This window comes from Impatiens glandulifera, chromosome 1, assembly GCF_907164915.1.
Source record: "Impatiens glandulifera chromosome 1, dImpGla2.1, whole genome shotgun sequence".
In the NCBI taxonomy this organism is placed as follows: Eukaryota; Viridiplantae; Streptophyta; class Magnoliopsida; order Ericales; family Balsaminaceae; genus Impatiens; species Impatiens glandulifera.
In genome coordinates this window covers 70,833,190-70,847,449 of record NC_061862.1, presented here as the reverse complement: position 1 = coordinate 70,847,449, position 14,260 = coordinate 70,833,190, and the positions used below count along the sequence as shown (strand labels likewise).

Here is a 14,260-nt window from a genome sequence, read left to right as displayed (position 1 = left end):
TTCTAAGTTGGATCAGTAGTGCAGTGGTATATAGATTTGAAGACTATTTTTAAATGTCCTTATTTCTTAGTTATATATTACTAATACTATCAAATTATATTGAAAAATACTAAAAAAAAAAAAATTACATCAAAGAAATAACTACCTATTTTATAACATTGTTTATCTTAATTTTCATTACATTCCATAGATTTATTATATTATTTAGAAGTTGTGATTATGTAAAGTTAAATAATATTTTTAATATTAAAAATATAATAATAATAATAATAATAATAATGAAGATTATTAAAAAAAAACAATCATCTTCCATGCATATGAGTATGACCCCCTAAATCATAATTAATTGTTGACTTGAAACAAAATCCATCTTATCCTATGTGTAATAAAAATATCTGACCACCAAAACAAACAAAAACAAAAACAAAAACAAATAAATAAATTAAATAGCATCCCAAAATGATGGGTCAAACACACACACACACACACACACACTTAGTTTCTTTCTCTGTATAAAACCATCAGTCCCATTCCCACTTCCCTTCTTCTTCTTCAACCCTCTTCCCTAAATGTTATCAAGAAAAACCAGTAGCTCCAAATCCAAAACAATGGAAGAAGTTTGGAAAGACATCAATCTTTCCTCCCTCCAAGACGATTCTTCTCATCCTCAAATCATCCCATCTCGTTCTTCACGAGACCACTCTCATAACAACACAAATCCCTTCACTTTCCAAGATTTTCTCGGCCGTCCTTTCCCCGCCGACCCTTCCGCCCCCGTCAACACCGCCGTCACTTCCTCCCCTCCCCCCACTATCTTGAGCCTCAATTCCGTACCCGATCAGTTCCATTTACTAGGGAATATCAACGGATTCGATCAACACCAAACCACCAATAACCTATCGTACGATACATTGCCTTGTTCCACTAGTTTGCCCCTTATGGGAAAAAAAAGATTCCCCGAACCACCACCAGAATCAAATCCTGGCGATCGCCGGCATAAGAGGATGATCAAGAACAGAGAATCCGCCGCCAGATCGAGGGCCCGAAAGCAGGAATGTATCTTTTCTTTAGTATAAGTATTATTGGGATGATAGAGAATGGATGAATGATTCTTATATCTTTTTTTGGGTAAATCTGAGTCAGAAAGATTCATTGTTGTTTTATGCTCTATACAACAAGTTTCTATTTATAACCCACTATTTTAAAGACCTTAAATTTTAATAAAAATAAAATAAAACAAGATTCTATTTTTATGTGTAAGCTGTTAATAATAGACACATCTATGATGATGATGATGATTGTGTTTGGTTGGAAATACGTGTGAACTCATGCAGGCTTACACGAATGAGCTTGAACTGGAAGTAGCCCATCTCACACAAGAGAACGCTAGGTTAAAAAGACAGCAAGAAGAGGTACACAAATTCTTTAATTTTATTACTGTTTATTAGACAAGGCCTAACGAGCAAATAAATAAAAACCCAGTTCTTTATATCTATCTATCTATCTATCTACTTTTTTACTTTACTTTCAAAATCTATTCATCATCCTTTATTTAGGGTTTTGTGGGGGTCTGTTTGTTGACTGACGATTATTTATTCAGTGGGACAAGATAGACACAAATATTTATGCCCTTTAACTCGTTTTCTTATTACAAGAATTGGGTTCATACAAATTTCGAATCTTTTTGTGGATATCCAAAAAGTACAGTCACGTTAAAGCAATGTGCATCTTCTTCTAAAGATGAAGATTATATATTTATAAAGAAATATCAGTTTGAACTAGTTGACAGAACATCCATTCATTGGGGTTTTTTTGTTGGGTCTTGAAGATATGTTTAGCAGCAGCAGCTCAAGTACCAAAAAAGCATAGTCTTCATCGAACGTCAACTGCACCATTTTGATAAGATGATTCTTGGAAAGAAAGAAGAGCAAAGGATAAGGAATGAAGCGATGGAAAGATGATGTACTTTTGTTTTTTCCATTTTAAAATATATATATATATATAATATTTATTTCTTTTGCTTTTCAAAAAAATTAATAGAGTCTTGACTCTTGACTATTGTTGATGGGTGGGTCTCAGCTGGATCGATTAGATCTTCATTGTATAAAGAAAAACATTAATACTTTTACTCTAACCTTAATTTCATATGAAGAGAGAAACAACAATTAAGTGGTTTTATGGTTAAAACCCAAATAAATAATAAAAAATTGATATCGATTCAAATTATAATATATGATTTGTTAGTCTTAAAATTTATGAAATAAATGTTAATTTGATTGCAACTTGATTTGGAAACAAAATGAGAATATACTTATTCATTGAGGGTTGATGTTGACATGGATGCTATTCTTTTTAACATATATGAATTTAAACTTATATGAAAATAGAGATAGCTTACCATAGTAAGAATGTAACTATTGTTCTATAATAATTAGTTATTTAATAATTTAATTTTATCACACACAACAAAGATTAAATATTGGTTGTAAAATGAACTTGAATTATGATTCATTATTCAAACAAATTCAATAAATGGTATAACATATTTGTGTTTTATTTTATCATTTATATAATAAAATAATTAATTTAAGTGTGTTTAGATTAAGCAAACAAATAACAAAATGTTGAAAAGTAGACAATCTAATAGCTCAAGTATAATTAATTAAGTGATTTATAATTATAACATATGTTAAATAAATAATTAGATACGTTAATTTACTTTTATTTATGTAAATAAGAATGTGACTGTAAATTAAATATATATTTTTTATTTAGTTAGCTAGATTAGTTGTCACGATGATTAGATTAAATAACATTATGTGTATTTAAATATAGAATAAATATTTTATTTATCTAAATATTTGATCTAATTAAGTTTTCTCTTTAGTTTAAACATATTCAAAGCAGAGGGTCGAGCTTTGGATTTTTTATTTTTCAAAAGACTTGTTTTAATTTGAAATATATAGGTCAGTTGAGGGAATTAGGGTCACAAGTTATGGCCCAAAACTTACCTTTTTTTCTTGACCTATGAGTTTCACACACTTCTATAAAAAGAATTTATGTCTTTAAAATTGTAATAGACGATGATATCCGTCTAAAATCTAGAAAGATACGGTCGTCGGATTTTATTTATTTATTTTTGTTTTATTTTAGAAAATGAGTACGAAACTTCCACTTCCACTCCCCAACTCAACTTAACTTAATGTGTTTCAAAATTAAAGTATTATCGAATTTATATCTATAAAATTGTGATAGATGATTATTTCGTTGATAAATTAACCATCGATTTTGATCGTTTGAGTATTATCGACTTTCCCCCCTAATTTAATAAGTTAGTATAACCTCCTATAATTATGTCCTCCCACTTCAACTTAAGATATTTGTAATGCGAATCGAATTAGTTGATATTTAATATTTTAAGTAGTCTCTTAACACTTAAGTTAGCTGAGTAAAGTTGTTTTTTCTAGAGTTATTATGAGTTTAAATTATATTATCACGAGTGTCATTGTTTTGATAAGATTTATTTAATTGAGATAGTTGTCTAAAAAAGGAAAAATTGTCAAAATTTTTGAATATTTTTGAATTTTCTCTAATGTATTCAACATACGTATGTATCTTTATATAAAAAAAGACCAAAAAAAAAATTCAATTAAATTTATTGATGCTTGTTCCTTTAAACTCAAGATCCAACCCCACTAATTATTTCCAAATGGGCCTCGTTCCACTCACTCACTGAGTGAAAAAGTATGCTATTAAAGAGAAGCATATATCCCCCTGTACAACAAATATATATACTACCTTTTAAAAACTAACTTTGGATTATTTTACTTAAAATGTTTTTATTAAAATTAAATTTAAGTTTTCACAATCTATATAGGTATAATAACACTTAACACACCACAACGCATGACCCGGTATATGAGTGTAAATGAGTCGGATTATTAGTTTGTGGGTTGTCAATCTTCAAGCTTACAGCAATTCATTAAAAATAAAAAGCATATATATATATATATATATATATATATATATATATATATATATAATGCAATCCTCTAAATAATTAGGGTACATAACATTTATGTTTCAAATTTAACAAAATATTTGTATAAACATACACAAATGAACTTAGACAATTATAATTTTTTATTAATATTTTTTTTTAATGTTAGAGGATTATATTTTTAATGTGAGTTGAGTGGTTTTATTTTAAATTATTAGTCATATAAATTATATATTTATACACAAAATTATAAATATAAATCAACAATTTTAAATGATCCGGTGGTTAAAGTGTTCATAATACATAATAAAGATGAAGTGTTCGAATTCCGCCGGACGCAACTTTTAAACTATTATAAAAATTGTTATGAAAAAATAACGGTTATTAAATATGTGAATAAAAATGATCAAAAGTGAAAGTGAAGTCACGAGATGAAAGATCGGTAACAAAGTATATTGATGGTTAAATATATGAATGAGATAATTCATTGATAGAAGTGTGAAAGTGAGGTGTTCTAAAATGAGAGGTCGATTGAAATGGTGAGTTAGTTTTCCAAAGTCAGGATAAGAGGTTGTTAACGATATTAGATGGTTGAAGTATAAAATATTCAAAGTGAGGTCATGTAATGAGATGTCGATTGAAATGGTGAGTTGGTTTGCCGAAGTGAGGTTACAAGATTAGATGTCGATTAGATTGGTAGTTGGTTTGATGAAGTGAGGGTAAGATGTCAGTAATGATATGAGATGATTTTGGTGTAATATGCTCGAAGTGAGGCCACAAAATTAAAGTAATAAGAGGTTCATTGGAGAACAAAAAATATTAATGGTTAAATATGTGAATGTAATTCATAACTGGCCGAAGTGTGAAAGTGATGTCACGATATGAAAGATAGATTAGATAGTTTGGTTTGTCAAAGTGAGTGTAAAGATGTCAGTAATGATATGAGATGGTTGAGGTGCAAAATACTCAAGTGAGATAACGAGATTAGTAATGAGAGGTTTATTGGGACAAAAAATATTTTTGGTTAAATATGTAATTGATATGGTTGGTTGTGACCAAAGTGAGTGTAAAAATGCCGGTGATAAGATTAGATGGTTGGTTTTCCAAAATGAGGGTAAAATATGTTTGGTAATGTTGAGATGGTTGAGTGCAAAAGTTGAGGTCACAAGATTAGTAAATATGAGAGGTCCATTAAGGAAGAATGAATATTGGTTGTTAAATGAGATTGTTGATTAACCTAAGTGAGAATAAGATGTCGGTGATGATGAGATGGTTGGTTTGCCAAAGAGAGGATAAAAGAATTTTGATAATATGTTGAAATGGTTGGGTGCAAAAAATGCTCGAAATGAGATTACAAGATTTGTAAAATATGAGAGGTCGGTCGAGAAAATAAATGTTAAAATGCAATGATGAAACATGTTAATGAGATGATTAATTGACCGAAATGAAGAGAAGTGAATAATGACGAGATAGTTGAATGCAAAATACTCAAAGTGATTAGGTCACAAGATTAGTAAATATGAGAGGTCAATCGGGAAAAAAGATATATTGATAGTGAAATATGTGAATGGAGATATAGTTGGTTGATCGAAGTGAAAAAAAAATATGTTAGTATTGATGTGATGGTTAAGTACAAAATAATATATAATGATGCTTAATTTTAAAGTGTCCGGATTGCGGGGTTGAGAACTGTGCTGAATATATATGTGAGAGTAAATGAATACTTAGGTCGGACTGTGGGTTGACCCGTCCATAAACTTAAAACGGTTAAAAATAAAATTAAAAATAATATATGTATGTTTCGAGCTTGCAACATAACAAAATAAGTATAACATTTTAACTAACTAGGCTAATACGACTTTATATTTTAAATTTAACACCAAATTTGATGAACGCGAGAGATTTTTAATAATATAAGTTCAAACTTTTAACTAACTAATCTTTATATATATATAATGATGCTTATTTTCAAAGTGTCCGGATTGCCGGGTCGAGAGTTTTAGTTAATTTATTTATATATATATATATATATATATGTGTAAATGAATATTTGGATCGGATTGTGGATTGACCTACCCATAAACTTAAAAAGGTTAAAAATAAAATTAAAAATACTATATGTATGTTTTAAACTTTCAACATAACAAATCAAATACAATCATTTAAACAAGTTTGATTGAGATGTGGTTTGCCGAGGGATAATAGGCCGATAATAATTGAAAGTGATTAAAAAAAATTTAATTAAATATTTGATTGACCAAAGTGTGAGGTCACAATGCTAAATATTAAAATATATGAATTAAATATTTAATTGCCAAAATGAAAGTATAAAGTCACGACATGATAGGTTAATTGGAAAAAATATGTGATAAAATATATGAGGAGAAGAGTTGTTTATCGAAATGAATAAAATGTGAAATTAAAGTTTTATATTTTATATTTTAATATATTATTCGTGGAATTTTAAACATTAAATATATATTATTATAATTTTTTTTTATTAAATTTGTTTTTGTTTATATTTTTATGATACGCACGAAATAATTTTTTAGGTGAAATAAAGTCATATCATATTAGTAAGTAAAAATATATTTGATTGACTAAAAATAGTCATACTAATTTGTAAGGGTAAGTGATTATAGAAAATATGTTATTAATTTTTTATTATTTAAATAATTATGTGTATTAATAATATATAAATATATAATAACTAATCATAAATATTACTTAATTAAAAAAATGTAAGATATAATTAACCATTTAATATTAAATCACTCAGGACGAATATAAATGAATATAATTGTTGAATCTTATTAATGTATTAAAAAATAGTTGCATTACCGTATAATATAATATTTTAACTTTTTAACCCGTGCAAATTCAAATTGAATTAACCTGGTTGTCAACAAATCAAAATAATTATAAATATTATATTATTAAAACTGAGTTGGTTTAAAAAAAATAAATCGAAACTCAAGTCCGACCCATTTCCTTTTTTCCTTCCGTCGTTCGGTTAGTAACCAAAATTTACTTTTCTCTTCTCGCTCCGTGACACTTCATCTGCCATAATCATTTCTTCCCATTCTCTTCCAATTTTACTATTTTATTACAATTTTTCTCTAGAACATTTACGTTTTTTTGGAAACAAACTCACGATTCATTGTCGTAACCCTATTTTACGATTCTTTGCCGAAAATCTATTTCAAAATTTCGTCTTGAAAAGTTAACACAAGTCCAATAACGTTTATCATATAATACTCTTGCACATTTGGACCAACTCCCAATACAAGTCCAAACGAAATATTTATATCAAGGTTTGTTGGGAGCTGATACAAATGTGCAAAAATAATATAGATAAAGGTAAAGTTTGAACATGAAGGCATGAATCATTTTTCATAAAGGTGTGAATTTTGTGAAATGCGCTTTATAGTAAAGTGTTGTACAATAGCTATAGTGTAATACACACTTTACAAGAGAGCGTTGTCATGTAAAGCACAATAGAGGATGTACAACGATCTCCTATGAAACAAAATTTATATGAGAGCGTTGTAGATTTTACACGCTTTACACGATAATTGATGTACAGTCCTCTCATGTAAAACACACTTTATTTAACAATTATTAATTTTATTTAACAATAATAATAACATATATTTTGCATTAAAATATACCAATATTACTATAATTAATAAATTTATAATAATAATACAAAATATAATAATTCAGTTTTATTTTTTATTTTATAAGGTTTAGTTTAATTATATTATTAATTTTATTTCACAATAATAATAACATAATATTTTGTATAAAAAATATCCAATTACTATAATTAATAATTTTAAAATAACAATATTGAAATATAATAATTCAGTTTTATTTTATTAGACTTAATTTTATTATAATTCAACAATTATTAATTTTATTTCACAATAATAATTATAATATTTTGTATAAAAAATATATAATTACTATAATTAATAATTTATAATAATAATACAGAAATATAATAATTTTGTTTCTCCTATGAAGCTCGCCTTACACGAGAGCACTGTAAAACGAGCTTCACAATATATTGAGTCTAAAATGTTTTCATGTTTCTCTCGATTTTGTTCATCTTGCTCTTCACTTTCTCTCTCTAGACAATTTATAATTTCTAACCCTATTTTACATCACGATTATTTTCCAGAAACAACCATAGTAGCTCGTTATTACATGTTTCTTCTCTTATATTTCTCTCAAACCGAATTCTGTTATTTCTACAAGTTGTTGTAACAAGTTTGTAACCGACTACTCTTGGGTAATTCAACCGCTATAAATGCTGATGCCCACCCCACTTTTTGGGCTATGAATTGAAGCTTGTGAAAGTTGTTACTCTAAGTTATTCTCTCGGTCTTGAACCTCTATCTTGGACTACTAGGTGTATTCTAGTAGTATTCTCTTCTCACCTCAGTTTCTTCTCTCTTTAACCTCAAATTCTCTTCTCACATTATATCCGCTGCGCTTGAGTATAGAATTCTACGCCCGGTCCCAACTATCAAGAACCTGATTCTTGGTATCAAGAACTCGAAAAACTAAGTTATTGTTTCAAGATTAACATATTGGTATCAGAGCTAAGCGATTCTCCAAATGGTAGAAACACGCCAGCAGACAGAAATGGAGGCACTAAAGTTCATAATCGAAGGATTGTCCCAACAATCAGCCGCTACGCAGGCCATTTTGCACAAACACATGACTGAATCGGCTGCTATGCATGCTGCCCTTAAACAGCAGATGGCCGAACTAAGCAATAACATGGACGGAAAATTCAATACCGCTGAAGAAAGACTTGCAGCAATTGAAAGTGGTGCATCGGGTAAGGCCCAAGATTCTCGCGCCGCCCTCTATGATGATGATGAGCCTTCTTGCCACGGTCCTCCATATCGTCCCCATCACCCTGGCCAGAACCGCGACTAACACTATGTTCCTCCCACTCGGCTAACCAAGGTCGACTTTTCTCGATTTGATGGACCCAATGTTGAGGGCTGGCTGATATCTGCCGAGCAATTTTTTAGGGTGGACAAAACGAAGGATGCCACTAAACTAGAAATCGCCCCATTCACTTTTCTGGCGAAGCAAGAATGTGGTACGGGTCATATCTTCAGAACCGCAACCATAGGGAGGCCTTATAATGGGATGTGTTCAAAAGAGACCTCTTGTCCCAATTCGGGCCCTCTATACACGACACTCCAATGAGGCAACTGATGAATTTGAAATAGGTTGGTTCAGTTTAAGAATATAATCTGCGATACATGTCGATCTCTCAAAAACTCTACATCATGCCAAAGGATTATGTCATAGATTGCTACTTGTCCGATCTAAAGGAGGAGATTGCAAATTGCATCAGGTTGCGATTTCCCGACTCTCTAAACGAAGCCATGGCCATGGGTAAGGTCCAAGAAGCAACGTACCGGTCCCTAATGTGCAGTGGACACTTGTACAGCGCTGAAGTATCGTTGCTGCCCACGCCATCCAATATTAATACAGCCTGGCCGATGACCAATACCGACATCAAGAATTCATCATATGGGTCATCTTCAAGTCCAAACTAGGGCCATGTTAAGCAATTAGACCCAGTCTCAATGGATGAAAAGCGAAAGAAGGGTCTATTCTACACTTGTAATGAAAAATGGCAACCAAACCATAGGTGTAAATCAAAGTTATTCATGGTCTCGGCCAATCATCAAGAAGACCAAGAACCCGTTCAAGAATCTATTTTGGATTATCTATCTTCATTGCTCGGGGCAAGGGAAGAACCTACCATATCCTTACATGCATTGACCGGTTCTAAAGCTTTTCAAACGCTTCAGATTCTTGGCAAAGTTGGGAACCTGCCGGTAGTGATCCTGATCGATACAGGCAGCACCCACAATTTAATTAATAACATGATTTTGGAGAAAATAGGTCACAAAAGCATAGCAACCCGGGTGCAATCGGTTAGAGTGGTCGATGGATCAAATGTTTTATGCTCTAGCGTTTGCAAAGACTTGAAATGGTCGATGCAAGGCAATGACTATTAAACAGAAATGAAGGTAATTTCCATGGACGGATATGATATTGTGCTGGGCATTGAATGGCAGATTACTTTAGGTCCTTCATCTTGGAACTTCGAAAAGCTGACCCTTTTGTATGAGAAACAATGCACAACCACGGTCCTAAAGGGGATTCCTCGGTCGCAGGTCACCTTGATGCATGAAAATCAACTGGAAAAAACTTTAGAAAAATGTAGTATTGCTGCCAAAGTGCAAATAAAAAGTAAGCCTGAAGGCCAAATTGTTTCCCTCGCGACAATGACCTTGGAAGATATTCCTGAAGATCTCCAGCAACTATTTGAAGTGTTCAATGCTCTATTCCAGCAACCTAAAGACCGACCACAAGTTAGGAGAATAATTAGAAGTTATGGCTCTTTTGCTGCCCATGTGATGCTTGTTCGGGAAAAAGACTTGGCCTGAATTTTTGATAACACTATAGAGTATAATCGAAGCTGGAAGAAGTTTTTTATATATTTGCTCCAAGTCTTGGCGACATTGCAGCAATAAAGGTCAGCCCTAAACAATGAAAAACTCGACCTTGGGTGCACATAAATTTCTTACATGGGTGGAATGGCGAGTGACCCGGTAGTGCAAAAGACTACAAGGACCCGACCAACTCTACTATTGAAACGATTCTGCCGAAAGTTTTTTAAGAAGTCCGGTCCTATGATGCGACCCTTGCTGAATTTGTTGAAGCCCGACCGAAGCAATAGTTGTTTTTGAAGATTTGAGGATGCACATTAGAGGCTAACCAGACCACGGTCTTTTTCGTCGAGGGCGACGAACTTTGAAGGGGGAGATAATGTTAGGGTCTATGCATCAAGGCCTCGGTCCTAGAATATTTCCAGCACCATTTTCTCGGTCCTAGTGTGCACATGGGCCAGTTTATGTTTTTGTTTAATAATTCTGTTTTGTTTCATTCTCTTATATTTCTCTCAAACCGAATTCTGTTATTTCTACAAGTTGTTGTAACAAGTTTGTAACTAACTACTCTTGGGTAATTCAGCCGCTATAAATGCTGATGCCCACCCCACTTTTTGGGCTATGAATTGAAGCTTGTGAAAGTTGTTACTCTAAGTTATTCTCTCGGTCTTGAACCTCTATCTTGGACTACTAGGTGTATTCTAGTAGTATTCTCTTCTCACCTCGGTTTCTTCTCTCTTTAACATCAAATTCTCTTCTCACATTATATCCGCTGCGCTTGAGTATATAATTCTACGCCCGATCCCAACTATCAAGAACATGATTCTTGGTATCAAGAACTCGGAAAGCTAAGTTACTGTTTCAATCTTAACACCTTATTTGCATGAAATGAAACTCTATTATTGGTTAGTTTTGGACAATCATATTGATTGTTTTGTTAATATTTAGAAAACAAACAATGAAATCACCACGGTATCCAACAACAAAATCGTGGTGCTATCCCACATCAACGAAAATGATGCGAGAAAACGTATTTCATTAATATTGTGTTTATAGTATTTCAAGTTCATAATGACGGCGAGTGTATATTTTGTACAACAGTGAAATTGAATGTTCTTATTTTTTTATATTTAATTTTATATTTATATATAAACAATGGTGACGTGATCCCGATTGATGAAGATGTTATCCAATTTATGTTGAACATCCCATATGGGAATTGAAAATAGTTGAGTCCCTTGGCAACAATTCAAACGACACTACATATAAAATTATTTCCTAATCCATTGGAGGAGTAAATGTGTCCTCAATAATAACAAAAGAGGTTCTGAAACAAATGCGATGACACATACAATATTTTAAAACAGAAGTGCAAACAACAATTTTAAAATTGACTTCGTCATCTATGTGTATCAACTTTTCTTTGGACAACACAAAATACAAAGTCTAGGTATACAATATTTTATTCATATGTTTTATTCTATCTTTATATTTGTATTTGTGAATACTTATATATCTACTTTATTAATGTATGTTCGAAATTATGAAATCCTTAATGGATGTTGATAAATAAGGAACTACAAGTTCGATTCCATTTGAAAACTTTGAGTTTAAGCGGGGGACCATGGTTGTGGGGGTGTCATGCTAGTTCTTCTTTAATTTACAAAAAATAAGGAACTTTAACTGGTGCAAGTTCACAATGAAAGGATGGATTGAAAACGCTAAAAATGGCAAAAAAAATGATTCCTTCTTTAATGAGCCTCTAACCTTTCTAATGGTAAATCTTTTATTAATATATAAGTACTCTATTGTTTAATTTTGATAGATTTCACTAACATGTTTAATATATTTTCCACTTATGCTATCTCGACAGGCTACAACGACATTAAAGGTCTTTTCCAATTAACTCATGTTGGAATGACGCTAAAGTCTTCGAGAGAATCTCAGTATAATGTTAAGGAGATGACAATCAATTACAAATATTGACATCCAAAGTGGAAAATACTTTCAAGCATATGGCACAATATTTGTTTTATCTATCAAGTGAGTTAGAGAAACACGACTGTTAGGATCTAAGTCGCGGCTGGCAGACTGGGGTTGGCCGGTTAGCTCCTTTCACTCAACGGTTGGTGATTAATCTGGTTAGAGATTAACACCGGGGTTTCAATACTACACAAACTGTCACAAACCCTTGAACCAAGTTCAAGTGCGGAAATGGTTTGTTTCAGGTTGAAACAGCACACGGGATGAATAGGACCAGATTTGGGTAAAGTCGGTTTGGAGTTTGGTGGGTCGGTTTTGGTATTCAGTAGATCGGTTAGAATGTAAGGCCGGCAGAAAATAAATAATAAGACATATTTTATGGATGTTCGGAGATAAACTCCTACGTCACCCATTCCTCTCAAAATCGCGAGAAGGATATTCACTAAGGAATACACAAACACAATCCGATCGAGACTTATTTACTGCTCGATAACACTCGTACAATTTTCACCGAAATTGTAATCTCACTTCAAATACACACTTGAGCTCTTTTAATCTAGAGAGATAAAGACCACTTATAACTTAGGTTGGTACAACTCTTAAATGTTTTCTCTTGTAACTTGTAACTTGTTGCTAGAGCTGCATTTATTCCTCTTGAGCTCCTTCTTTTATAGGTGAAATGTGCCAACGGTCACATTTCTTTTCCTTGAATCTGATTGGTTGAGCAGAGGTTCAGTGATTCAGACCTGGCGGTCTAGGCTTCCAGTGTATAGGTCAAACCGGCTAGGTTTGTCTTTTACTTAATATGGCAACTGTCAGTTGGACAGTTGCCTGCACCTGGAGGGTTACGCCTCTAATTTATCCCGGAGTGGAAAGATCTTGTCGGACGATCTTCTGCAGCCTGCAGATTATCCTCAGACTTGTATGAATATGACAATACTAAGGTCTGTCCTTTGGTATCATCTTCAACAGATACTCAAAGTATCTATTTACACCGATCTATTGTTTAGGTTAACCGGATGACTTCCGGTTTTGACCTTTTCTTCTTGACCGGTCATGTCTTTCTGATCGGTTAGGTTCTTGGCCGGTTGGGTTGCTTGACCGGTTGAATTACTTGACCGGTTGGATTCTTTAACCGTTCCTGCACAGGAAGTTTGTTTTTGTTAAGTTCTATTTAACCGGTCTAATTTTATCTAACAACGACATTGATTCCAATCCTATTTTTTGATTCTAGTATCCACAATTTTACCGAGTCAAAATTTCACAAAAAAATATGTGGAGAGTTGGAGAAACAATGTCAATGAGGCTGATGATGTACATATTAAAGACCAACCAAATGTTCAATGTCAAGATGTAGACAATAAAATGATAACAATTCAATGAGAAATTTCTTAATTGTTGAAATTAATGAAGAGGCCAATGCTGTACATATTGAAGATCATCCAAATGTTCACTATCAAGATGGGGACATTGAAAAAGATGACATTTTAAACAAAAGTCCCCCAATGACTGAGATTATTAAAGAGAAGAATGATGCACATATTTAAGACCATCCAAATGCTCACTTGAAGATGGAGACATTGAAAAAGATGAAAATCCATACCAAAGTCTCATAATGATCGAGATTAATGAAGAGAAGAATGTTGTACATATTAAAGACCATCCAAAGGCTCAATATGAAGATGGAGACATTGAAAAAGATGACAATACATATAGAAGTCCCCCCAATGGCTGAGAGGAATGAATATCATCCAATGGCCGAGAGTGAGCGTGATGAATAGACATG

The 14,260-nt window shown here is 32.2% G+C and overlaps 1 protein-coding gene across 1 annotated transcript; it reads left to right on the top strand.

Moving 5' to 3' along the window:
* Nucleotides 1-271: 271 nt before the first annotated feature.
* LOC124921898 (protein FD) lies at nucleotides 272-1,908 on the top strand. The gene is made up of 3 exons (XM_047462598.1): nucleotides 272-1,052; nucleotides 1,335-1,412; nucleotides 1,829-1,908. The coding sequence occupies exons 1-3, from the start codon at nucleotides 570-572 to the stop codon at nucleotides 1,898-1,900; spliced, it is 633 nt and encodes a 210-aa protein (XP_047318554.1). The 5' UTR covers nucleotides 272-569; the 3' UTR covers nucleotides 1,901-1,908.
* Nucleotides 1,909-14,260: the final 12,352 nt, after the last annotated feature.